Genomic DNA, 26197 nt, shown 5'->3' with positions numbered 1-26197 from the left:
TTATTTAATATTTATGGAACTACAAATATATAACAAAATAAAATATACTCCATACAAAACCAAATAAAAACTAAAATAACTAAAATCCGTACAAAATATAAATTATAAATTTTTATTTCATTTAGTATTTTTCTTCAGGAAATATGATTTCAAAAAACATAAAATGTCCGCTGAACGATTACCTAATCTTGTTCTTATTCGAGATACAAAATTGCCTGAAATAGAAAATACTCTCTCACTGGCTACTGAACTTGGTTTTATCGTTTTCAGGGCATCAAATAATAAATCTAAATTCTTTGTTCTTTTATTGGTTGCCTCAAATACTGAAAATTCGGCCTTTAGTGTCTTCGGATTTGATATTATTTCTTCAGATTCCTCAAGAAACCTATGAATTGATTTTTCCATGGCTTCTTTTAGAGCATTGCCCTGATTAATGGTTTCTCCGTCTCCGATATATTCATCATCGGAATCTGTTTCCATACAAGAATATGGATATATTCTAGACAATATTTTTCCAGATAACTTAATAATATCGTGGAAATACACTAGATTTCTATGTTGAAATGTTTTGTGGATTTTGCAAATATAGCAAAACAGTTACCAATCCAACTTGTCTTCTTTCTTGAATTCGCACTTCTAAAGCATTTAATAATTTGGAACTAATTTCAGTCTTTAAATATTTTAGTTCATATAACAGAAATTATTACATATTAACTCTAGTATCTAAGACAGGTTTTTTTAATTTTAAAAACCGGTTTTTGAATTTTACAAATTTATCCAAAAAACCTGTTTTTAAAAACCGACAAACCCTAGTCGAGACCAACTTCGCTTCAAACACAGGAAAGATAAGGATATCGTTTTGTTATTGACGACATCAAGACTGGTGGCAATTACGCCATGAAGTCCATTGAGAATGCGGGAAATTCCGTATTCCAGAGGCTACTAAGTGGGTGCTAATTCTGTTATTAAAACTGCGTATATCGTCGATGTACATGTGTCCATATGAACAGTACTGACGTTGTAACTTCTACATATAAAATAAATTTAAACGTAATATCTGTGAATAGATGCCACGGTGGTCTAGTGGTTAGAACGCTGGCCTTGTAATCCTGGGGTCTCGGTTTCGATTCCCGGTGGTGCCCGAATTTATAACTTGTGTTGGGCAAGGCCGTGGTCTAGGCAACACGGAGTTTTCCTCCGTGGCATCCCAACAATTACTCCATTCACACACAGAAGAAGGCAATGGCAAACCACTTCTGGATCATCTGCCAAGAACGTATATGAACAGGTCCCAGTCCGAGAAAAGGATGGAAGGATCCTGTTCATATGGACCTGTCGTCAGACAGAACACTAAAATAAAAAAAATAATAATAATCTGTGAATGTGAAACAAGTTAGACCTGCAAGAAAATAAGGAAAGTGGAACTTCAGATAAAATATTTAAATCTAATTTCTTAAATTGATGCTCGTTGCAAATTAAACACACCATTACTCCGTATTCAACCTCAGCCCTTCGACTTTTTCTTTTGGAGTGAAGAATTTATGTCTAAACCTCATGTCACGAACACTGTACCTTCCGTCGGTTTGTTTCATTTGTTCCTAATGGACATATAATATATTGATTATAGTCGTATATATTCCTCGTTTAATATTAACAACTTTCATGCTACACACGATTTATCTATCTCCCTTGGAAACAATGGAACTTCTAGCTTATGACAAAATTCTCGACAATTACTTGAAGTTTCAGATATCCAAAGATAAGAATTATACGTTACCAAATCATTTTAATAAATTAATTATTTCTGTACCAAAATCTCAGCAGGGAAGAAGATTAAATGAGATTTTTAACACACTGTTTCAAATCCGTACAATTGAAAGACTAATAAAATGTAAAGTTACCTATCTGCCTATGTACCATGACATGAAGACGAAAGGGTGAAATTTATGAAATTCGGATCCCACGACTACGTGGATGTGAATTGTGAGCATGTTGCTGTCGTTTTAACCTCAGAAATAAATTGCCCGGTGTACTGACTGATTAGGATGCTGCGTGAATCCTGGGGGTTGTCCCCACGTGGTGCTGAAGAGAAGAATTATGTCCCTGCCCTAATTGAACCTCGTCCGAAGGAAAGACTAATAATAGAACTATAAGAAAATAGTGATAAAGCATTATGTGACACAAGCCTGACAAGCAAATTGTTTTAATCGGGAATTGGAGTAATCTAAGACGAGATAAGAAAGCGAACACATCTAAGAGTCTACATTCGTTTCTCATGCAGGCTGCAGTTCTACAATTAATGTAGAGGGTTTAAGGATATGTAATTGGTTTCCCTCGAAATATTTAACAATTTACGATGTACCGTGGCAACAAACCGCCGACGCACGCAATAAATTAGCGGGCCCTGGAACGGAGGCCCTTCAGCCACTGTTCACGAGATTCAAAGGGAAAAGCGATGCTGCAGACATTTTAAAACCAATAGACCTATAAATATGGACACTGAATTTTCGTTGGTGACTGTAGCGTCCTTAACAATTTCTCTACAATTAAACCCCCACGTCAAACCGTTCAAAAGATGAAGAGTGAGGATTCGTAGGAACCAAGGCTAATTTTCCGTTGCTGCATAGTTTCACGACTATAATAGCACAGACGCAGGTTTCAAATGTTTGCAGACGTAGTTTGAAATTCTCCGCCTTGCTGCACTTTAAGGCGACAGCTGTGACTGATTCGTCACTGAGCGGTCATTATGGTCATTCCTAGACGTCTAGGTTTTTGAAATTGCGTGTGGTAACAGCTTCAAAATTCAACCCTTGCCAAAGTATTTTTTGACTTTCGGGTTGATGGCAATATTTGACGAAATAAGACATATAACATTTTGCTTGGAGACATATAATTAAAAACACGTACGAGATTCGTACAAAAGGTTTTATGTCGATATGCCAACAGTTAGAAAGGTGAAAACTTTGCGAATCTTCAGCTGGATTCTGGCAAACGTAACGTAGATTGAAGGTCTACTGGTAATTTTGCTTAGAGATAAAATGGTAAGAGTCAGATTTTTACAACGTATAAAGTTGTATTTCTCGTTAACACCGAGTGAAAAATGTGAGGTAATTTGGCGTACTTGCTACGAAATTGATTACAGGAAACAAATGAAAACTCTCTTATGCTTCTGTTGACTTAGCTCCTACCACTGTAGCTCCATTATTAGTCTTAGCATGTGTAATGAGACACAAAGAAATTAAGGGTCGTATTGCTCCACTCATGTTGTGGTTATCTGGGAATCTTCTGACCGCAGTTTCGCTGTTTCAGTTACGGCGCTGGGTACGATCTGGCGGCTCGGAGGAAGAACGCGACGCGCGAATCGACGGCGACGCTGAAAGCGTGGCTGAACGAACACAAGAAGAACCCTTACCCGACCAAGGGCGAGAAGATAATGCTGGCCATCATCACCAAGATGACGCTCACACAGGTGTCCACGTGGTTCGCCAACGCTCGGCGTCGGCTCAAGAAGGAGAACAAGATGACGTGGGAGCCGAAGAACAAAACGGACGACGACGATGACGCCATCGTGTCTGACAGCGATGAAAAGGACAAGGACGACCTCCTCATGGACGGCGACAAACTCAAGGATTCCAGAAACCGTGATGACAAAGGTCAGTGAGTCTCCTTTTACAAAGGGGTGGCCAAACTATGCGACTCATTGTCAGGGTCGTCAAGCGATACGGACGATAAAAACTACTGCCTGACTTTGCGTGCAACAAGTATGGAACTAAATTCAGAGTGAACCAACTGTGAAGGTTGCTTACAAGTTCGAACGCTGCTTATCACAACAGCCACCAGTCACTGTCGTAATGGCACTGAAATACTAATACCGCTCCACTGTGCTCATTATTTTACTGATTTCCTAACTGTTTGTTCTGCTGTAACAAAGAAACATCGCGGAAGCCTTACAATTCGGGTTTCACCCGGCTAACTACCGAACAATCAGTTTTTCATAATTACTTACCCAGAATCTGTTACGTTTCCTACACACGTCATCATCCTCACCACCGTGAAAATCTGAAATCAAAAAATCTCATGTAAGCCTGTTTAAAGTAGTATGAAGCTATGAAACAGCCATCGTGAAAGAAGTGTAGGCTTATATGCCTAAAGGATTGGAGAAGAGTTCAGAATTCAGAATGGAAGGAGCGTAATGCAGAGTACTGTCTGCGATTAAAATGTTCATATTTCTATATCAGAATATGGAACGAAATTACAGTACAAGGATGGCTAATAAACCGTGACAAAGTTCATGTACTGTGGAACAAAGGTATCAAACAAAATTATATTCGTAATTAAATTCGGTTGAGCAAATTACATTCAGGAAATCCTTGGTTACAATTTAATTAATAACAGACTATTTTATCTCCAGAAACATAACAAATAATATGTATAGGCCTACTGAAAAGTAATTTTAACCATAGGTTTCTATGGGCACGAAGGTTGGTCTCTTACCCTAAGAAAGCACACAGTTTGAAGGAATTTTAGAACAACGATTTGAAAAGAATGTAATGAGACCTGCATAATGTGTGGTTTTCAATAGATATTATTAGGGTTATTGAGCAAAGGAGATTGTGCTTATCGGGACACAAAGGTGACGAGAGTAGAAAATTCGAGTCACACAAAAACTTGAAAGAAAGAAGGATACAACTTTGTACGTCCATCTAGGAGTAGATGTGAAGATAAAATTAAAACGGGCTTTAAAGAAAGAGCCAACAATCTCACAATTACAGTGCACCTCAGCTTTTATAAACTTCTCAAGTATAATTCTGGCACATGGAGTTAGTTAATTAGTGAAGGGAATATGTTATTGAGTGGTAAACATAGGCCTCTCCCATATGAAATTTTGACACCCCTGTACACTTATATGATAACTTAATCGTGGAACATTTAAGGCCAGGGGAAGTCATGCGAAATTATTTTCATAAAAATGCTTCTGAGATATGACAAGACCTAGGTATTCGTTCTGTGAAAATAACACCATATCGTCCGCTGTTACAACGAGGACGCTCACAAGACAAGTAAACTAAAACATGTACTGTCAATATTATTTCGACACTATATGGTGCAGGATATTCTGTATGGAACCCGAAGGTTCAGCACCGTGTTCACAATCCCTCCCACCGAACTATATATATGTGTGTGTGTGTGTATATATATATGTGTGTATATATATATATATATATATATATATGGGTTGCTACCCGACTAACATTGTGATTATCAGGGACTGAGCGCTCATGTTAACAGCGTTAGCCCGTCTAACACTTTGGAAAATGAGAAATAATAAGACTTCTCTTTTACTTTCGTCTTTCACTGCAATACAGCAGAACCGAACATATAAAATACATCGTTAGCCAGTTCATTGGATGTCTTTATGCGACTCCTAAGAGTCAAGTTTGGTCATCCCCGAATCATGAAAGTAAACATTGATTTGGAAACCTAGCAGTAGTCTAGGTAGCGCAAAATGCGAATAGATGTTGGATAATACTTATGTACATTATAGTCAGTAGTTTTCCAAAAATGATTAAAATACAACCTCCCCAGAGGATGGCTCTTCAGAGCTGAAACTTGTTCGGTAACAGTTAAATTTCTTATTACACTTTCTGTTGCATTTTATTGTAAAGTATGGCATCTGATGGCTTTAAAGAATTTATTTATGGACATAGAAATAGCCTTTCTCGCAGGAAAACTGTGCACAGGATATTGAATTTTAATGCAAAAATTACAAATTGAAAAATTTGAATCTGAAATATTCCCTTTTATTTATAGGATTCTATCTGAGGCTGTAGTTCTGCACCGACGTTGTCAGAGAGACATTCCTATTGGAAGTTGTGGTCTCAAGAACCATCAACAGTATTATAATACGGTGTGCAAAAACACTCGAAATAGTGATGCGCATATTAAAATATTTGGCTGTCTCAGAGTTTATATTTTAACAGAAAACATAATTCTATCAACGTAATTTATATGTACCAGATTCAGGCTTCGGAAACATTTTAGTTAGATCTTTGTAAAGAATTTATAATAAACTCGTAATTGAGGTTAATATCTCTTAGTTTTTAAACATGTGATTCTAAGAGATTTGTTAAAAGAAACCATATAAATTACTGGATTTTCAGTACTAAAAGAAAGACAGTGTTGTGGAACGTGACTATTAAAAAGAGTAGACAATCAACATTTAGAGGAAGTTGTCTTTGTTTCTGAGCTCCAGAGGCGTTTACGTTTATTTACTAAAATATGTAACATATTTGTAGGGAATTTTATTTTTAAATCTTCACCGCCAACCGACGATTATTGATGAGGCACTTTCTGATTGGCGATGTCCAGAGGCTAATTTTCTGTGTACAATAATTTATACAGGTACACACGTTAAGACATGACACAAAAGTCCTTTTCCATATATTAGGCCTATATTTCTAACATAATTTACAGGGTAACTAGATTATAAACATGCACACTCCGCATTTAGCGTTCTCGTTGTTAGTGTGAACTCTTGACATTCGTTTATTCTAGAATAGTAAAGTACTTGTAGCCGATGGATGATTCAGGATAATAGCACATACTCTAGAGTTCCTTAATCGCTGGTCACTTTCTTGAAAAATTTATTAGTATCGCCCTGTTTCATGTTGAGACTAACAGCCAGACTACAATATTAATTACGTATTTCGTCGTAACTTGTTTTCGTTCGAATCTTATATTCTTAACATAAAAATTTGAAAATTTGGATTGAAAACTATATCCGTCGACGTTCTTTTCTAAGTTTCCTGAATCAAGTTTTCTCAATTGAATTAACTTACTCTGTGCCCAGTGTTTCTGTAAATTATTGAACAGATAGATCGGACTTAAATGCAAAATTACTCAAAGGTACCAAGACCACGAATGTCAGAAACATTCATTATCTCTTTCCAAACTTCTTTCGTTTAAAAATATATTATCTTTCGTTTGTATAAATTAACCGCGCCTACGAAGTACAACAAATAATCTGAATTAACAAAGAAAAATTAGCGAGAGTAACATATTAGTTTACACTAAAGTCTTCAAGCGCGCGCAGATTTTAGGTCAGAAGTAGTGGCTCACCTGAAAGAAGGCCCAAGTTTAGTTCGCAACACGGAACTGGTTACAATGGTTTACAATAGAGCAGTGCGGACCGTCGTTGTGGTCGTAACACCGTTGTGGCTTTTAGGTAGAAGCCAACGTTTCGGAGGAACAAAGTGTCTCCGAAGGTGGAGTCCTCCGAGTCACGGGTATCGACGGCGCTATAACCCAGAACAGTGGTCCCCAACGCGGTGCCCGCGGGCGCCAACCCTTTTTTTGGGTGCCCGCGTTGATACGGAAAGAGGTTATACTGAATAATGAAGGCCGTTCAACCATGAACATTATTAAATCAAAGCACAGATCTCGACTTACTGACGTCCATCTTGACGATTGTTTGCGAGCAGCAACATCATCCTACACTCCCAAATTTGAAAAACTGGCCGATGAAATGCAGTGCCAAACATCACACTAACTTCCCACTTGAGTAATAATAATTGTATTTATAAAAGTACGTACTTTTGATTGCGTGGTTTCTTGTATCATTAAACGTCGTGTTGTTTCGTGTATTATTTGGTGTCCATATCTTATTTGTCCAGAGAAAAGAAAATTTGGCTTTGTTGATTGGTTGGTGCCCGCCACGATCTCATAAACTCTCAAATGTGCCCTTGGGAACAAAAAGGTTGGGGACCACTGACCCAGAAGACTTTATTACTGCCTTGAGCAGGTCTTAAACTTTGTGTCATACTTCATTGAATCAGGACATTTCATGCTAGCCCCCTGTGATAAGAAAATAATTGTTGGGGTCGGTTTAATACTGTAAGTTTAATTTATTTTCATTTATAAAAGGATAAATTCGGCAAAATCTGTTTGAAAATGGAGACTAACAAGACGATTCGAGGCGGCGACTATTAGGCGTACCATCGATTTCATCTGATCGATATACCAATCGTTTGACGTAGCGGCGTGAGAAAGGATTCGTTCAGGAGCCTCGGAAACACTGACAGACGTTTTGCCTAGCCGAAGACAGACATCAGGTTCCCACATGCACGTACTCCATGGCATGTTTCGTTTTGTTACATTTTAATGCACAGTGTTAATACAAATGAAGCTAAAAGGTATTTTGAACAAACAACAAGGTAATCCTACAAGAGTTGTGTTAGTGTGTTTTGAAATCTGAATACAAAAATGTTTAATATCACAGGCTCCCAATGCATACTTAGTTGGTAAATCTGACGCAATGTCTTCAGACCATCAACTTAAGTTAGCATGGTTGGGACACAACTAAGATTTTAATAAAACTCCCAAGAAATGTGACGTGTGTAGGAGTGAGTTCCGGTGCTACAATGGGTCGTGGTTATGGCTCCTGTGTCCAAACCATCCGTTAGCACATTCCTAGCGCTGTGTCGTCTTTAAAAAACAAACAACTTGACAATTCATTTTATATACTCAGCTTCTACCAATATAGACTTTTGTAGGATTACTTTTTTCAAATACAAATTTAAAAAAAATAATTCATTTTGCAATAACTCTGTTTTGTTCTTTAGTTATATTGTTTATTTTGCATGAAATTTGACATTAGATTATTATTTGTTATGTTTTATCATGATACACTTATTATTTATAATTTCGTTTTCTCTGTCCATTTTGATTTTGTCCATACATGAGATGATGTATTTATGTAAGTACGAGTTTGGAAGAATGGTAAGAGGAAAGTAAGAATAAAAAAGCTGTTAAGATAAATGTGAGTTGTCCCAAGTTGAACTTGTCTGCAGCTAACCTCCCCCTTTATCCGACCCCCCTTGTATACACTATACACTGCACGCATCACAGTTTTCATTTTTTTTTGTCGTATTTCTTGGACAAGTGATTCTCTTTACGGACAGAGTAGAATGCTATGTTCGCAGCGTGAGTTCAAGTCAGCTCTCTCTTTTTCCCACTTACCTCACGACCAATCCATAGCAAGAGAAGGAAGACTAATGATGGGTATGGAAAGTGAGCTAGAAAAAAGGCCAAGTCACTGTTTTTAGCCCCCCTTTCGTCTCGAACCCTCCCGCTAACCAACTGTTTTATCCGTCTCTCTCCACTCCACTCAGCAACATTGGAAGCTAACATAAAACAACGCAATTTCTTTTCTTTTTCTTTTTTTTCGCGGACTGCATGGTGCATGCGCTCTGAGCCCTTTCTCCCCCCACCCCTCCGACATCCCGATTGGTGGTTTACTACTGTAAATCGATTAATGCATCCCTTTTTCCCTTTCATCTCCCACCTCCTCTCCTATCTCCACAATTTCGCTTTAGTTCCGTAAGAGAAAGTTTTTGGCGAACCGATGTTGGAACAAATTTTCCACACACCACAAACTGTGGCTTTTATAAATTAGGGAGTAAAACCTTCTAATAATAACAGCGTGGCTTTCACTTGTGGTTGGAGTCACGCCATTTTGATACGTCACACAAATGTTTAATCACTATGAAGATTGCCATTCCGAAAGAAGATCTAGTCCACTATTTCGACAGTTTTCCAGAATTAACTTATGTTTTAAAGGCACTTTCCCTCAGCATAGATCGTAGACCATGTTACTTTCATTCAAATACCGGTATAAAGTTGTAGGTGACTGTCACCTGGGTTGTTATTCCGCGTAGTCTGGTAGAATTTTACCGACGTGCTCCATCGATCATCAGGCCCTGATGATGGTAGCAGCAGACATACTCTCTTGGGTCTATTTCATCTAATGACGGAAGGACAGCCAGCTTCAAGATCTTTTGTTTAAAACAAATGAACGGGAATTTGGAAAAATGTCTAAAATTGTGTGTTCAATCATACACGTTTCAACAAAACTTGAGGCTAGTCATATACGTATTTTTCCTGTCAAGAAAATATTGAATGTAAAATCTAAAACCCGTGTGTTTATGATCCAAATCACAAGCCAGAAATTTATACTACGTACGTACGCTTCACCATTAGCTGCTTAAATTTTTGTATTTATTTCTCTCTCTCTCTGTTCCTCTCTCTCCAGCAACTTATGATGGCAGGAACGCATATTCCTATGCATGGAAAGTAGGAAGTGCATACAAAATTTTAACAGGAAAAACTGAAGGGAACAGAGAATAATATTAAGACGGCTAAGGTTATAAGGTACGCTGCCGAGAACTGGATTCATCTGGCTCAGGATATGGTGCAGTGGCGCGCTCTTGTGAGCATGACAACGAACTATCTGATTCTATAAAAATAGGGAATTTATTGACCAACAAGAAGGAGTCTTCTTTGAAATTCGTTACAGTTTTGAAATAAACAGAGCAAACAGGTTTCTTGAGCCACGTTGTGGAACGCATTTCCTCAGCACCTGCCACGGCTTACGGCGAGACCATCATGCGATGGACTTAAACCGTCAATTTTAAATGCAACAATTTAGATAATCTATAAGGATGGCATTAATATTCGCCTGCCCTAAATAAAGTAATAGATTTTATAGTCAAATTTCCGGTCAGTTAGGAAATAACTCCTTCAAGTGCTCGAATATAAATGTTTAATAATTACTTTGACCTTTATGCATCATTTAGTGTTATGAATTTCCTTTGTTAGTTTACTTAACGAAGTTGCATTGACCGAATAGGTTACACGCGCGGAATATTATAACGAACACGAACTCAGAAATTACTTAGGAACGCTATGAAATTCCTTCAACCAGGATAACCGGCTGTGAACTGAGAATCGAAGACCGGACATCCTGAATACAAAGCAGGTGACCTAGTATGAAGCTGAAGATTATGTAATAAATCGCATTAATTTAGGCATGGTTGTAGGAAAAATACGGGCAACAAATTTTATAAAGGATAGGCAATTCTTACGTACCGTAATGTTGTTGCAGAAAATGGAGATGAAACCAGAATTCAAGAAGCTAACACAGAAGGGCTAAAATAAGGAACGAATGCTTTGAAACGATTCTCCGGTACAAAGATCAAATGCCACTTCTTCTACGTAGGTTTTCGCGGCTGGAGGTCAATGTGAACTTTTGCTTTCGGGTGAGATCCACGTCGAATGCACAGTATTAACCAACGTTTCGTCAACATTCCACGCTGCTCACATCCGAAAGCCCAAATTAGACAATTAAATTTTAATTTGTTTAAATCTTGTCAGTCAAATCACAATAAAATTTCTATTAAATATTAAAATATTACTAAAATTAACATTTAAATATTTAAAATGATGTTCTCTATCGAAATGTTCGATTTACATTAGAACATCACTTTTTACACGACATGTTTCAGTTCTAAATGAACCATCTTCAGGTGTATAAAATTATATAAACTTAAATATAATTTCTTAATTGCAACTTTTAGTCAGATGTTTATCAGATTTCAAATGATGTTTTCTTCCAGATTTTATTGTATTTTTTTAATATCGTATTCGAAGTTGTTCTGTATGTACGTCGTGCTTAACATGATTTTGTGTGGGTGAACGTTTTGTTGTTGTTTTTTGTGTCATCCTGTAAAGTAAATAAGAAAATAAGAAATTATATTTAAGTTTATATAATTTTATACACCTGAAGATGGTTCTTCTAGAACTGAAACATGTCGTGTAAACGGTGATGTTCTAATGTAAATCGAACATTTCGATAGAGAACATCATTTTAAATATTTAAATGTTAATTTTAGTAATATTTTAATATTTAATAGAAATTTTATTGTGATTTGACTGACAAGATTTAAACAAATATATATTTATCACAATATGACGCAACTGTATCATCTCATAAATTTTAATGCCGAAAATGACTGTCTTCTGGGTTGTAGCACCGTATAGCCTGATAGATGTGCACCAACTTTTCAGAGGTCCTTGCTGCCTCCATCACCAGGGCGATGAGTCACTCATCGCCCTCATACTAATAATAATAAGTCTTCTGTTCCACTGAATTCAAGTATATCTTCTCAGTTTCATTGCAGACGGCTCACCATTGGGCTGCAATGCTTCTGTTGGTTGCAAAATATAGTTTTTATTGTGGCGTATAACCTGTACGCGAAGAAATTCAGTTTAAAGTACATACATATTATTGACGAAATTTATTTTTAAAGAAAGAGTAATTTTGTCAACAGCCTGCAATGCCACGTGATATTTGTCATCTATGATTTGTGTCTGTATCAGTGTAAATAAATATCACAACCAAGGAGAGATTTAAATTCTGCAAGAATGCATTTGCTGAGCCCTGCGCATATGGGAAATAATACAATATGCATTTCTATTCCGGTTGTTTAATCCACATTTCTTAGAGAATATGAATTTAGAACAGTGCCAAGTCTTATTTAATTTGGCCTACGAAGTCAGCGTGTATTTCAATTACTTTTCGTTGCACGCCTCAAGGCATAATCGTACCAAGGTATGGCAATCGAAATTGGGAGCTGTCAGATAAAACGCAGGATTGCTGACCAGTACGTGAAGAGAGTGTTGTAAAGGTACGTAAACCAGAGGAATAAGCTTAACCCGTTCAAAGCCAGTGGACGTCGTAACGACTACATTAGTCTGTTTTTCCACTTTCTAGTTAAAGACCACTCATCCGTCTCATGCTACTTTCAAGTCTTCGTAGTGGTGTGATCTGTAAGTAAGATTCATTCAAGTGCCACTTGTGGACCAACCCTTAACCACACAAATCCTCACCCTCTCGCTGCTTCACCCGCGGGATTGCTATCACCATTCCAAACCCATTCCAAGCTCTTAATGAAATTATCTCTGGGGCGCTCTCGCGGTGCATAACATCCCCTCTCGCCGCAGAAAATCTCCGCTGCTCTGTCCCCTCGATATTCATCAACCCCTGAGGAAGAAGGCAATTTACTTCACTTCCGAGTGAAAAAAAAGACTGGCGGAATAACCTAACGTAACAACTGTTTATTCTACAAGCAGTTGTGTGAACAACTTGTATCGTTCCTCAAAAAAACTAGAGGTGTAAACGTTGGGTGAAAAGTCTGGACACTGTCCGAATGTCTAACAGACCTGTAGTACTGTTTTATGACTTGGCGTAAAACACGTTAAATTTTAACCGAAGTTTAAACTTCGCCACTGTATGGAAGACGGCGGTTATCTTAACACGCGCTTGCCCGGATGCGGAGATGTGGAGAGAAATATCTCCTGTTTCCGGTCCTGAATACTTGTAATCCAGCCTGCAACGTTTACTGCCCCACTGAGATATTCCGGCTACAAATAAATTAGGCCGTTTATATAATGTAAATAAAAAAAAGGCTACTATAAACTATACAGATTTTTTGCAGCCAAATAATCCGCAAAAGTCCATTGACAGTAATATTCACGCATTTAAAGCTTATTGAAATATTGGAAAGTAGGGTCAAATATTATTTCTAAAAGTAATTAAAATGTGGCTGTGGGGAAGATATTTAATTCAAGGGTTACGCTAAACCTGATAAAATATTGGGCTGCTCACGATCATTATTCTGTCTAACACACAGAAAACGTAATTCTCCACTTCACAATGTCCGTTTTCAGAAATCGTAATGTCGCTTAAATTTGTTTTGGGTCACTCTGTATTTGAATATTGGGCCTACAATGACTTTTTTATCATCCAAAAAATACTTTACGTCACCTACTTTGTAATTAGTAACAAACAGCTTCTAGCAGATGGCATTAAACATGAGTTAGATTCATAGAATAAGTGCTATTTGCCTGTAGGTTTTAAATTGTAGTTTAAAGATTACGTTGATAAAACACAGATGCTGTGGCCGTGGTGCTTCAAGAGACGGCGGCAAATTTTAAATACTTTCTACAAAGAAGAAACCGGAAGTTGTAAGCGAGATATCACGTTCGTAGCACAGAAGGGGTTAATTGTGTCTGTGGGCTGTGTCCACAGATTCGTTGCACCACGTGAAGGCAGAACACCACCTTGACAAGGATTGCATGGACGATGATGATGAGATGGATGACGACGACGACCGTAAGCCGGGTGACCTCCTGATGGTGGGAAACCACCACCACCATCTGCATCACCATCCCCACCACCACTCCATTCTCGGTGGTGGCGGCCTCAAGGATGAGATGGGTAAAAATGGACCGCCGTCCGACTGCGGCGTACCAATCCCTGCTACGAAACCCAAGATCTGGTCCCTGGCTGACACCGCGGCCTGCAAGACGCCTCCGCCGCCACCGAGCTCCCAACAGCAGCCTTGGCTCATGCCAAGCACAGGATGTGGAAGCATGGGCATGAATATGAGCATGAACAGCTTCGCCCTGCCCTCCGCTGCTATGAGTCCTTCTGCAGCAGCGGCAGCGCCATATTCGCGGTACGGGGGGCTCCTCTCGGGGCCCTACGGAGGCGGCGGTGGAAACGGAGTGGGCGCGTGTTCGGCCTCGGTCGGGGCGTCGGGGTTTCCGGAGGTTCAGACCGACACCCCGCCCCAGACACCACCCAACATGAAACTACCTAGTGTCGCCGGCAATCTTCTAGGAGGGCCTACGTCGTGTTTCGGCAGCGGCGCTGGTGCGGGACCGGGTGCCCAATCGTCCACATCTGCCACTACTACTGCCTCCACGACGGGGTACGGAGCAGCACCAGGGCACCACAACTTCCTCGGCAACTTCGGCCGTCTTCAGCAGTCGCCACAGAAAGAGAGGCCGAGCGGAAAAGATGCAGCCTACCAGCACCACGGACACATGATGGCGGCTGGCAACTCAAACCAGGGCCCGAACGAGGGCACCGCCTTTAAACCCTTCTACAAGAGGTGAGTAGTTCTGATCGCCTCCCAGTGCTGAAGAGCTACAAATACAAACGGCTCTCCGTTCGTTGCCTCGTTGGAAATTATAAGTGCGATCAAATTTTATGTCACATTTATATTTCTTAGACTTAACGAAATATAATAATATATTTATTGGCCTCGGACACAAGAATAGGTAGTTCTACCCCTTTGTAGGTCTACATGTATTTATACTTCCTATGTACTTGCTGTACCGGCGTGAATGTTATCTCCATTGGCGTAAGTTCTTACAATGTTCGTCTGGAATCACTGTACTGTACGCCGTTTTCAAACAAACTGCAGAACATCCAAATATACGTTAGCGACCCGTAGTTAAGATGGAAACAATTTGATTTTTCAAAATGCCCTTTCAGATAGAGAAAACCACTGCACATTTATTCTATCAAAAATATTTTCATTTCACAGTTCTCAACCAATGGGTGGAGGGTTCGTGTCGCCAGTCTAAGGGGGCCTGCGCATGCGCCAATAATGTGAATTGCCAGACGTCGCTGCCGTCAGCTCAAGGTAATTATCACTTGTGTGTAATGAACAGAGCTGTTACCCGCGAAGAGCACTCGTTACGTTGATAGAATTGCGCGTGCAGTGTACGCCTGTAATTAGACTTTATGCACTGCGTGTGCTGGACAGTTTCTCAGTTCATCGCCTGTAACGGAAAAACACTGGTGAAACTTAATACGAAATGCATACGATCACTTCTTGTTAAAATGTCTGAGAGCCTGACAGGTTTCTGTATTACAGCCACATAAATTCCTGATTCGACGATAAATAACCTAAGCAGTTGAAACAGTGTTGTAGAAGAGCTATCATTTTGTACCTACATAGCGGTCAGAACGCTGGCCTTGTAATCCTGGGGTCTCGGGTTCGATTCCCGGCGGTGCCCGAATTTATAACTTGTGTTGGGCAAGGCCGTGGTCTAGGCAACACAGAGTTTTTTTCCGGGGGCTTCCCCGGTTTCTCCGTGGCATCCCAACAATTACTCCATTCACACACAGAATAAGGCAATGGCAAACCACTTCTGGATCATCTGCCAAGAACGTATATGAACAGGTCCCAGTCCGAGAAAAGGATGGAAGGATCCTGTTCATATGGACCTGTCGTCAGACAGAACACTAAATAATAATAATAATGACTGACTTAATAGCAGTCAGCCAGCCACTTAAGGAGCTGCAGTATCGTGTTCAAAAGCACGTAGTTTGACCCTCTCCCGAAACACCGCAATTCCTGTAAAACTTTCGATCAAAATTCTGCGTGCATTTCTCATCATTTTTGTGCGCACTAAGTATTACGCTTTCTTATCCTCTTTGTTCTGATAATTCTAATTATAAGAATACTAGCATTATGCCCTCAGTGCTACTTGCGGGGAAATTAGACAAATGGCTACATTTCTCGATCTGTTGAAAGCGTTGCATAGGCCTGATCTTATCGTTGAATAGGGCACAATTATTAATAATATTAGATTTATACATAAACCCAACATATTCACTGAGACTCGAACTCAGGACGGTTTTCAGATATGTGACCTTAGTTCCTATAATATCCTCACCGAAACAAACAAGTTTGTTTTTATTTTTGCTAATCTCTTCTATCGGTTTGGGGCCCAGGGCACTTTTTTCGGAGTTCAGCCCATTTTAAAATCTCTTCCTGGTTTCAAGGAATAAAACACGCCAAATTTGGTGCAAATTGGTAACCTCTGACACGCGCGCGCGCACACACAGAGAGAGAGAGAGAGTAACGTAAGGATGCAGCTGCTACAGTCATATCGCGCGCTGGTTTCGATCCCGCGATTCCAGTTTAACTGCAGTGCTTGATGGAAATATTGGCCCTGGCACCCAGCGGAGTGGTCTGATCGCATTGAACGGCAAGTCTGAACGCCTGCCACGGAAGGATGCAACGTGTAACGCAATGCAAAACAAGAAGATAATTAGTCACGCAAAAATCATGTCAACATCGCTTGGAATTATACCTGCAGTTGAAACATGCAATGCCGAGAAAGTATGCATAAGCGACAAAGCAGACTCTGTTTACCGTATCTTTAGAAAGTTCTGAAGAAATTTGGGCTTAACAAATTTCACAGAGCAGCGTCTTCCATGACAGGGAGACTGTTGCTCAGCTGTCCAAGAAATTTCCCCCGTTTTATAGATCTCGAAGGTTTATTTTATGATCACAAGAGCCCACCACCAGTCCTTGTTTTGAGCCACATAAATATAATCTGCATCCCCAAAGCCGACTGCTGTAAGAAGCATTTTAATATTATCCGCTCACTTACCCCAGTGTGTTCCATCTGGTCTCTTCCCTTCAGACATTCCAACCAAATTTTTTTACCAATTTCTCATCTCCCCGTGAGCGCTACATGTCTAACCCATCTCATCCTCCTTGATCTGATCACTCTAATGTTTGACCAAGTTTATACATTGTGAAGAGCTTCATTGTGCAACTCCAACCTGCCGACACTTCACCGCTCTTGGGTCCAAATACCTCCCACGGGCACCTTTCTGTAATTCTGTCCCATAGTCTGGCAATCTTTAAAATAAATAATATATACATGGAAGTCGTAAAATTTTGACAAGGTAGTTACGTAACTGTCACCACTTAATGCAGGTAGTTAAGAATCTATATGATAATAGAGGGGTTTTATTTTAAAAAAAGAAACATCCAATTAAATAAATTTTGCTCCTTTCGAGTATGACAAAGTGTCAAAATAGTTATTTTTTTCTGAATTAAATCGGAATGAAAACACGTCACATGTTCCAATTCGTGAAAATAGGAAATCTATCCTACAGAAACGTTGGAAAATAAGCGTTAGTATCGGCTTGAAAATTCGTGTTCAGGTACTCGAAGCTCCGATAATTTGTTCTGGTGTTCGATCCTGGGAGCAACTGAATGCGTGTCCGATCTATTGCTTGATAGGATAACTTGTTTCGTTAAAGCATGTCATATCATGTCATGTTGTAGCGTGTCATATTCCTGCGTCACGTGAATTATGTGAACATTCAAAGTAGCTTAAGCACTGAAGTACTTGTCATGATTCCTTCCAAACATGGCAATACTGGGGTTACAAACGAGAAATACTCAATATTATAGCAGTGTAAATAAATACTGACTCTACATGGCAGAGAATAAGCCTATTTTGACGTGAGTTTGGGTCATTGTCTCCTTCTTTAAATGTCAATTCATTTGTGAGACATGTTAACAGGATTTTAATAAAGTAGGATGAATCAGATTCCCAGGCTTTCAAACTTTTAAGTAGACTGAAAACTTGTACTTTTTAAATATCTAAGAAAGCTTAATTCCTTCACAGAACTACTGAATATGGAGGTAGCATGTTCCTCCAAAATTTTGGTGTACAATACGGCGCAAGAATTGAGAGGATGCAGATTACTTTTCTAATATGGTAGAAGTTAATCGACGTTTCAGAGGTGCTTACTGCATCCATCAACTCTTCGCCCCTATGTTGGAGGCAGCAAGCATGGCATATCAAACCATCATCGTAGCCGTGAGAACCTGAAATCTCGCTAAGCCAGAAGATAATCTAAACTCACACCGCCGAGACAATTGCAAATCCTGCTAAATGGGACCTTATCAAACAAGATAACAGGTGTTTATCGTTAGGTTAAGCCATTTAAGGATATTTAACAACTCTGTTCCTGTCTGCCAGACGACAGTTTCTTAGCTACAGAATCAGTCAGTTAATGTTAAGAGAAACAATTCTTGTTCGCTGCGAGAACGGTAAGACAAATGTTAATGTATTAAGCGGGCAAAATGTCTGGGCCCTGATTTTTAGATCAAGTGGTACATAAACCAAGAGCTACACATTACCACTACTTTGTTACTAGAATCATATTATCTAGTTCACTTATTATAAATTTCACTGAGGAAAGATTCAAAAGAACAATATACCTATTATATGTACACCTTGTACATATGTAGATAATTCAAAGAATGCGCCACACTTGTAATGTGTTTTGTTTTCATTATTTAGTGACGTCGTGCGGGGTACAAATTTTATATGCATCGAATGACAAAGTGACAGGATGTCGGACGAAGCAATCATTGCCTGTTTCCTAATTGTTTCACAACAATTCTCAGTTAGGAACATTACATTTTGACATTCCACCACACGCACTACATTAGCTCAAGCCATTTCTCCCGTTATGACTGTCAAACGCATAATTCTTCCCGCTGACACGTTGGCAGGTACTGGACATGTTCTATTCTTGAGCCCCATCGATGCAGAGAGTTGCTTCAAACATTCAGGATGTCTGAAGTGAGCAACTTATGACTTAAACATAGGCTTTCAATCCCCGTGTATCTCTCAGAGTGGCGTAACATGCAGGGAGGCTCAAATACTCTTGTTAACGTCAGGATACCAAAACATCGTGTTACCTGGCAACCCACTTAAAACACGACAAGCTGCCTCTTTTAATAAAGATGCAATCTGCGGTAATGGTGCCTATATTGTATGAATCAGATTATTAGAAGATACCATTAGAATTGGAATAATGTGAGCTGGGAACGTTCAATTTTACAAACTTGTATATGCCCGCTTCTCGATTAACCTCCATTTCACGTCAAACACAGTTATTTAAAATGTAACTGAGTAGTACTTCAAATAATTTAAATTTTAGATATTAAATTTGACATAACGGGAAGGAAAGGTGCATAATGCAGCAGCCCATAGCATTTAAAAGAGTCGCCGATAAAACCAAAGACTACAGGTCTAAAATCACTAAACATGTCTGCAATTCATCATTGATGATGGAGGCAGCAAGGACATTGGTAAACTTCTACCAGGCTACATGGCACAACAAGCCAGAAGACTCATCTTCAGACTCACTTCCGTGGAAACCTCAAATCCTACATAGATTTGGTTCATTTATTAGTTCGCTTATTTTAGTTCCAAATTGAGTTACCATTAAAAGCATGATGCAAATTAATTAGGCTATGCATAACTAATGCATTATGGTGACGTCAACAACCGAAGGTCCTTTACCGCGTTCACAAGGGCTCACTTGTGACCCATATGCTCTAGCAAAGATACAAGGCAATAGATTTATTTCTTTTCATTGTCCTCATTTCATTACATAAGTATCTTGTGTCTCGTATGTATATTATTGTATATTTATTTACGAATTTGTTATTCCGTCATTATGAACATGTTCTAGTTTTATTTTTCAATTGTGTGATTATCAGCTAAGACCGGGTATGTTAAAAGGCAATCCCAGATAAACAAATATTTAAAGCTAAACAGTGTACTTTCCATGGGAAAAAATAGCCCAAACAAAACTGTTTATCAAAACAAATATTACCACACGCCTGCCATACATAATAGCCTCGTTTTAATTCCTGTGACACCATTTGCAAGCTTAACTACTGCGTTTCAGAACTAAATCAAATATGAAGTGGTTGGTCGCGTCTCTTAACTTTATGTATTAAGTCGCCATCGGTGCGTGGGTGAAATAAAGATACATGTTAGAAATTTTTCTTAATTTTAAAGAGTTCATACGCAAATACCAAATGGTGAGGACTCCTGCTTTGTTTTAGTAACGTCCTGGGTTCAAATCTCGGTCTGGATACCTATTATGCTGCGATTTTTCTGATTTCACATAGTCCCTTTAGGCAAATTCCGGGACAGTAGCTACCTTAAATTATCTGTGAGTTTCCTACAGATACGAATTACAATGCCCAGGTCATCTTCAGTGAATGAAGCTAGAACTGGCGTCTTGTGTGACAGCGTGAGTTTATTACAAGTGTAGGGAAGGCGGACAATAGGAGAACCCTAATACAGAACCTCCTGACTAGGTGTCTGTCCAGGCAAATTCCCCTTAATTTCGCCACGAATTCATAATTCCACAACCTTTCCAATTCATTATTCATTAATCACAGAATTCGGTGTTACATAGTTATAAAATAAAAATAAAATAAATAAATGAGTACAGTTTAATAAACCTACATTTTAAAGAAACTGGGAAACCCCCTTAACTTCGTGACTGTGTCAGGTCACGTTAGTGGGCTATGTAGTGGTTTTACTGATGGACACAGATCCCAGGACAATCTGAATTGAAAAGTCACGATGTTGTACCGTAAGCAACAGACAAAGGATGGTTGGGCGGGTGGACAGGTAGACGAACTTACACACAAGCAGACAAACAAGCAAATAGGTAGTTTATAGACCGGGAGATGGGCAGCTAGATAGATGTATAGGCAGATAGATAGGAAGATAGATTTTCAACAGATGACATATTTGTTAACAGTTAAAATGTATGGACAGACCGATAGATACATCGAGAGATAGATCGATCGATACATAGATACAGAAACAGGGGCTTTGTGGACACAGCGATTAACGCGCGGTCATTCAACACTTGCAGTTGCTGGGTGCACAGGTGAGTTATTTCCTGTAATTGCTTATCTTGCTAGGATATTAGTTTCTCTTTAAAACTGCAGAAATCAGAAAATAACAGCTCTGGGGTTAGTTGTTATGTAAAGTGGTTTGCATACCCATATCTGATAAGCTTGTTCAAGAACGTGTAATTATAATTGCTGTTCCATGTCACTGGTGTGCCTCGTCGTCAGTGTTATCGCGCGAACAATGCCTCATGACAGCGAACAAGTGCGCAGAAACATGTAGTTCCTCTCAAGTACAAGATGTATTTTGTTATACAACCGATACAAAGAATTAGCACAAAATTAAAGGGTCCAGTGCCGTTCGACTTTCAAGAATTTTTGGAGGACAAAGAAATCGTGTCTTAAAATTAAAATTTTTGCTTAAGACTACAAAATTGAGTAGCTTTATTTTATTTTTTACAATTCAACCAACGACTTGAGTCGTGCCCTCTATTAATACCACGGCGGGATTTTTCTTGCGTATGAAACAACGTGAAATTAAATTTTGGCCCAAACTTTTTTTTTTTCCTTTTTGGGAATGGACCCCTTAATTACTCGTATTTGAGTTGATTATTCGTTTCCCTTGCACATGTCACTCGTAACCTTGAAATTATACGTGGTAATAATTTGTAAAAATAACGCTGAATTCTAAAAGCCAGTCTTGTCAAAAACGAGGTCTCTTAATTAATAAACCTAATCACGCAGTTTACACTACTAGATGTTCCGAATACGTTACATTTACGAAACAACTTCACCATTGCCGCGCCTCTGTTTGCTAAGATATCAAAACAATTATTAGTGATAATTGTAGGATCTACGTTTATGATCTATCCCCATTCCAAATTCCGTATACACATCTTCAGTGATTGATTTATCGCTATTAATCCCTGAGTTTAAACCGATTCCGAACGGTCATCATGTTGCACTTTCTCGTCGTGAATAAGAATAAGAAAACTTTAACCTCCCTGAAAATTAAGGCTGTTACTAATCGTTTCTACTTCACGTGAAGCGGTACTCAGACGTTTCTGCGACCGCCATGTTGGTAGTATCGACGGCACGAAAATGAAAAATTTGGGTATCCACTAATAACATGGCCTTCTTACACATTTTAATGAAAATCTGTCTACTGTTTCAAGAAACAGACGGGCGTGGTTATAGCCTAGAAAAACCGCATTTTTTATGAAAATATAAAATAAAGGGACTATAAAATACGTCATGGGTATTGTGTGGGTGCAATGGTTATACTGAGGCCACAGCACAACCTTGCCTGTACCAGCACCTTCACTGACGTTGATAAATGTGGAAGATTTCAATCAGTGGATGGACGAAGAACCACCGAGTCTGGCTTCCTTCCAGGTTTTTTTTTATCTCTTCGTTCATAGCTTATTCGGTTCCAGGACCCAAAAATGTAACTCAATCGGTAACTGTCAATCGCTCGTGTTTTGTCTCATAAAATATGTCACATCGTCACACCTCCAGTCTCCTTGTTTCAATTCATTGACCCTGCTGGTGTACAGTCCCACACAAATATTATTATACTTTCTTTTTCGTTTTATAGGCCGTTGCAAAAACTAGACCTCAAGAAATGGAGCTCCTTCCTCTGAAACTATTAGCTCTATCCATGTTATCTCTTTAGAACATTTTTTCTTCCTATGGTATAAATTTTCTCATCAGTAATGCGTTCTGAAACAGGCGGTCTCTGTTCATCCCTTAGAGTCACAGATAGAGTTTCCTGTCCATACAAACAAACTGATTTTAAGGGAACTTTATATCAAGTTATACCGTGAGGTTAGAGCATAAAATACATAATATTACTCAAGCACAACTTTCCTAAATTTAGAGTACATAAATTCGGAAAAGGCTTACTTGTATCTTAAACACAACACTCGCAAACAATATTCTATGAACTGTTTTCTGTAAGAATCGGACCTGAAAAGAAGGCGCTGAAAATTATATGAGTAGACGAAGTTGTATGCGGAAATTGAAGCATCCGGCAATAGTCGAGACAGGCACCGAAAGTGTTAATATCACTTGCGTATAAATATCAGAGGCCTAGGACAGCATTCGAAGCGTTAAATGGATGTGATAATTTACTCGAATTGATATGTCAGTTCGTTGGTACGGTTGTGATATCATTAAAGCAGAATGACTAGTAGCAATGGTCTCAGATCCATTTAATTGGAGGAGCCCCCGCGTTGGGCACCAGCCTAGCAATAGGGCTGTCGCCGTGTGAAAACACTGCCAGTTTTCGTCAGTCACATCAAGATTAAGGAACTGTAAGGGACCAGTTTATCGCCCAATTGCATCGTTTCTCGTCTCACAGAGGTGGGTCGCCTTGCTTCTACTTTAAATTTACAGGGTGGCAATAAAGTGTAACACCACCCACATTTAAATCGATAAAGTCAATCCGGTCTACAAAACACAATGCCTACTCATCCATGACTACGTCGTAACTCATGTTTACCAGCCATTAAAATGTCTGCTGTAACTGCACACACTAAGTTTATGTTATAACTGAAGTTTGATGTTTCAATATTTAATAAAAAGTGTGAAGTTCCTGTGTTGTGTTTTTCAGCAAGTACACCATGACATTCTCAATTAAAATGTGTTTCCGAACGTTCAACAATACTTAACGAAACGTAATAGCAGTAAGATCTTACTGAAAATTATGTTATTGAATTTGTGGCTGTTGCAGTATTTTCCATGTTTCTTTACGTTTGTTACATGCTGACAATTTTCAGAGCAGTATTGGTCTAGCGGTTAGAACGCTGGCCTTGTAATCCTGGGGTCTCAGGTTCGATTCCCGGCGGTGCCCGAATTTATAACTTGTGTTGGGCAAGGCCGTGGTCTAGGCAACACGGAGTTTTCCTCCGTGGCATCCCAACAATTACTCCATTCACACACAGAAGAAGGCAATGGCAAACCACTTCTGGATCATCTGCTAAGAACGTATATGAAGAGGTCCCAGTCCGAGAAAAGGATGGAAGGATCCTGTTCATATGGACCTGCCGTCAGACAGAACACTAAATAAATAAATAAATAAATATTGTTATCCATAATATTTCTGTCACTCATCTTGTTTATTCATTGTGACTGCAGTATTGCGAATACGTTAAATGTTTTATAGCAAACATAACGTAAAAGACACAGTGGAAATGAAAAATTATATGAACATTCATTCATACATGTATGCGTACATAAGACATGAATACATTTAAAAAACTTGACAATAATACACCATATGCTGTGGTAAGTTGTTGCGTGCATAGTTTTGAACAGCACTGTCTTCAGAGAAGATGTGACCAAGTCCTTCCACATCTGTATCACCTTACTGTTCATCATTCTATCGTTTATGATCGACCATGTATAATCGCAGCGGTTCACATAGGATGAACCAAAAGTAACATTCGTTGTCTGCAACATAGCTTATGTTGCTTGTACGTTTTAGATAAATATGATGTTCGTGTTTTCCGATCAGTTCTACCACAAAACAAAATAGCGACGTCAGTGGTGCAGAGCGAATACAATGTGTCTTTCGGTTTCAAGAAATAAAGTCTGCCACACGAGTTAAGAAAACATTATCGCCTGGCAGAGTCAGAGACTGTTGTAAAGGAAAGGAGGTGAATTAGAGGGATCGGGTGAGGATGCTCGTCTCTCGGAAAACAGTAGGACAATATGTCTCCAGGTTATTATGCAGATGTTGAAGAATTTCTAAACGAATATTTCCCTTGAATAAAAATTTTCTTGGATATTATCCATCGTCTAGTAAATAAAATATAAAACTTAAAACGACGTTTCGGAGATGGGGCTCTATCTCCGTCTTCAGGTTCCTGGTCGAGGTAAGCCAACTGCATGGCACCTCGGTCACCTGACCAAACGCCGATGGGATATCTTAGTGTCTTTAAGAACTAGAAATGATCCGCTTCGACAGAGTCCACGGCAACTTCCCATCCACGCGTGTTCGCTGCCTAAAGATTTTACAGGCCCAGTTTTTGTTCAGAACTCCGCAACTGAATGCGATTGGTTATAGAACAGAAACACATCCAGAAGATGCCGGTACAATCTCCGACTATCTTTCTGCCCAATGTTTTGTGTCGGTGCATAAATTGGTTTCCCGTTGTGCGGAGGGAAGAATATATGACGGCGTTTATTTTAAAATTGTTGAGAACACGTGGTCCCCAAGAAAGATATAATGTATGATGGACATGGAGAAAGTTACTAGAAGAAGGATCTCGTGGTAATAATAGGTACAGTAAGAGACAGTGCGACGGGAAGGAAGTAAAGCGGATATGAAGAAATACAAAAACAAAAGGTAAGGATAAAAGAAGAAAAGAGCGAATGTGCGTTGATAAACAGATGTCGCTGAGTTTGTCTCACACGGTGAACAAAGTGAGATTCGGATCCAGTAATCGAGTATTGTCTCCGTTTCAACACCTTCAGTCACGACACGTCGAGACTCCGTTTACAGAGTGGGAGGAACAACGGTGTAACGCACAGGGGGCTTTCACCAGGGAATAGTAAGAAGAAACATACGTACTGGTCAGAGATTCAACTCAATGGACCGGAACTTTCATCTTCCGTGCCCTACCACTAATCACTGAAGTTAGAAGGCCACGATCGACACAGCATGAGGGCTATTGAAAACAGTTTTGAGAAGAATACTTTTCAAAGTAGGACGACGGGGAGCGATGGGGTGCGACTGTGAAACTGGGCCTCTAATAATTTCGTTGTCCACGTCCCGGAGATAAACCTATCCCAGTGCCACTTTGTTCACCATAAATACCACATGGACTGACCTCATCTTATTTGCCAACATGAATCTGTGAAGTTTTGTCAGTGTCGTTAAATAACATACGAACCAACTAGACCAAAGATCGGAAGTTGGGAATGCTTCTGAGATTTTCTAGGCATCTGCAAAAATGACCACACAACGCAGCTCTACAATGTCGGTACTTGGGATGATGGTAGCATACTTTTGACTATTT

At 39.3% G+C, this 26197-nt stretch overlaps 2 protein-coding genes across 3 annotated transcripts in view; one reads left to right on the top strand and one right to left on the bottom strand.

The window, feature by feature from the left end:
- LOC110830296 (ankyrin repeat domain family member sosondowah) overlaps positions 1 to 26197 on the bottom strand; it is a 369880-nt gene that overhangs the window by 178206 nt on the left and 165477 nt on the right. The window contains exon 3 of the mRNA XM_087346623.1: positions 4007 to 4059. The gene's annotated coding sequence lies outside the window, so the exon portion shown is untranslated. The remainder of the gene's footprint in view (positions 1 to 4006; positions 4060 to 26197) is intronic.
- LOC110830290 (homeobox protein caupolican) overlaps positions 1 to 26197 on the top strand; it is a 125579-nt gene that overhangs the window by 93819 nt on the left and 5563 nt on the right. For both annotated transcript variants that reach the window (XM_022065012.2, XM_022065013.2), the window contains exons 4-6: positions 3310 to 3653; positions 13928 to 14795; positions 15234 to 15332. In XM_022065012.2, coding sequence (XP_021920704.1) covers positions 3310 to 3653; positions 13928 to 14795; positions 15234 to 15273 — 1252 coding nt within the window. In that variant the 3' untranslated portion in view covers positions 15274 to 15332. The remainder of the gene's footprint in view (positions 1 to 3309; positions 3654 to 13927; positions 14796 to 15233; positions 15333 to 26197) is intronic.

This window comes from Zootermopsis nevadensis, unplaced genomic scaffold, assembly GCF_977971745.1.
Source record: "Zootermopsis nevadensis isolate Lab colony 2312 unplaced genomic scaffold, Znev_1.0 Znev_ptg000010l, whole genome shotgun sequence".
Taxonomy (NCBI): domain Eukaryota; kingdom Metazoa; phylum Arthropoda; class Insecta; order Blattodea; family Termopsidae; genus Zootermopsis; species Zootermopsis nevadensis.
The sequence above is the reverse complement of the archived record's forward strand: the minus strand, read 5'-3'. Positions and strand labels throughout refer to the sequence as shown.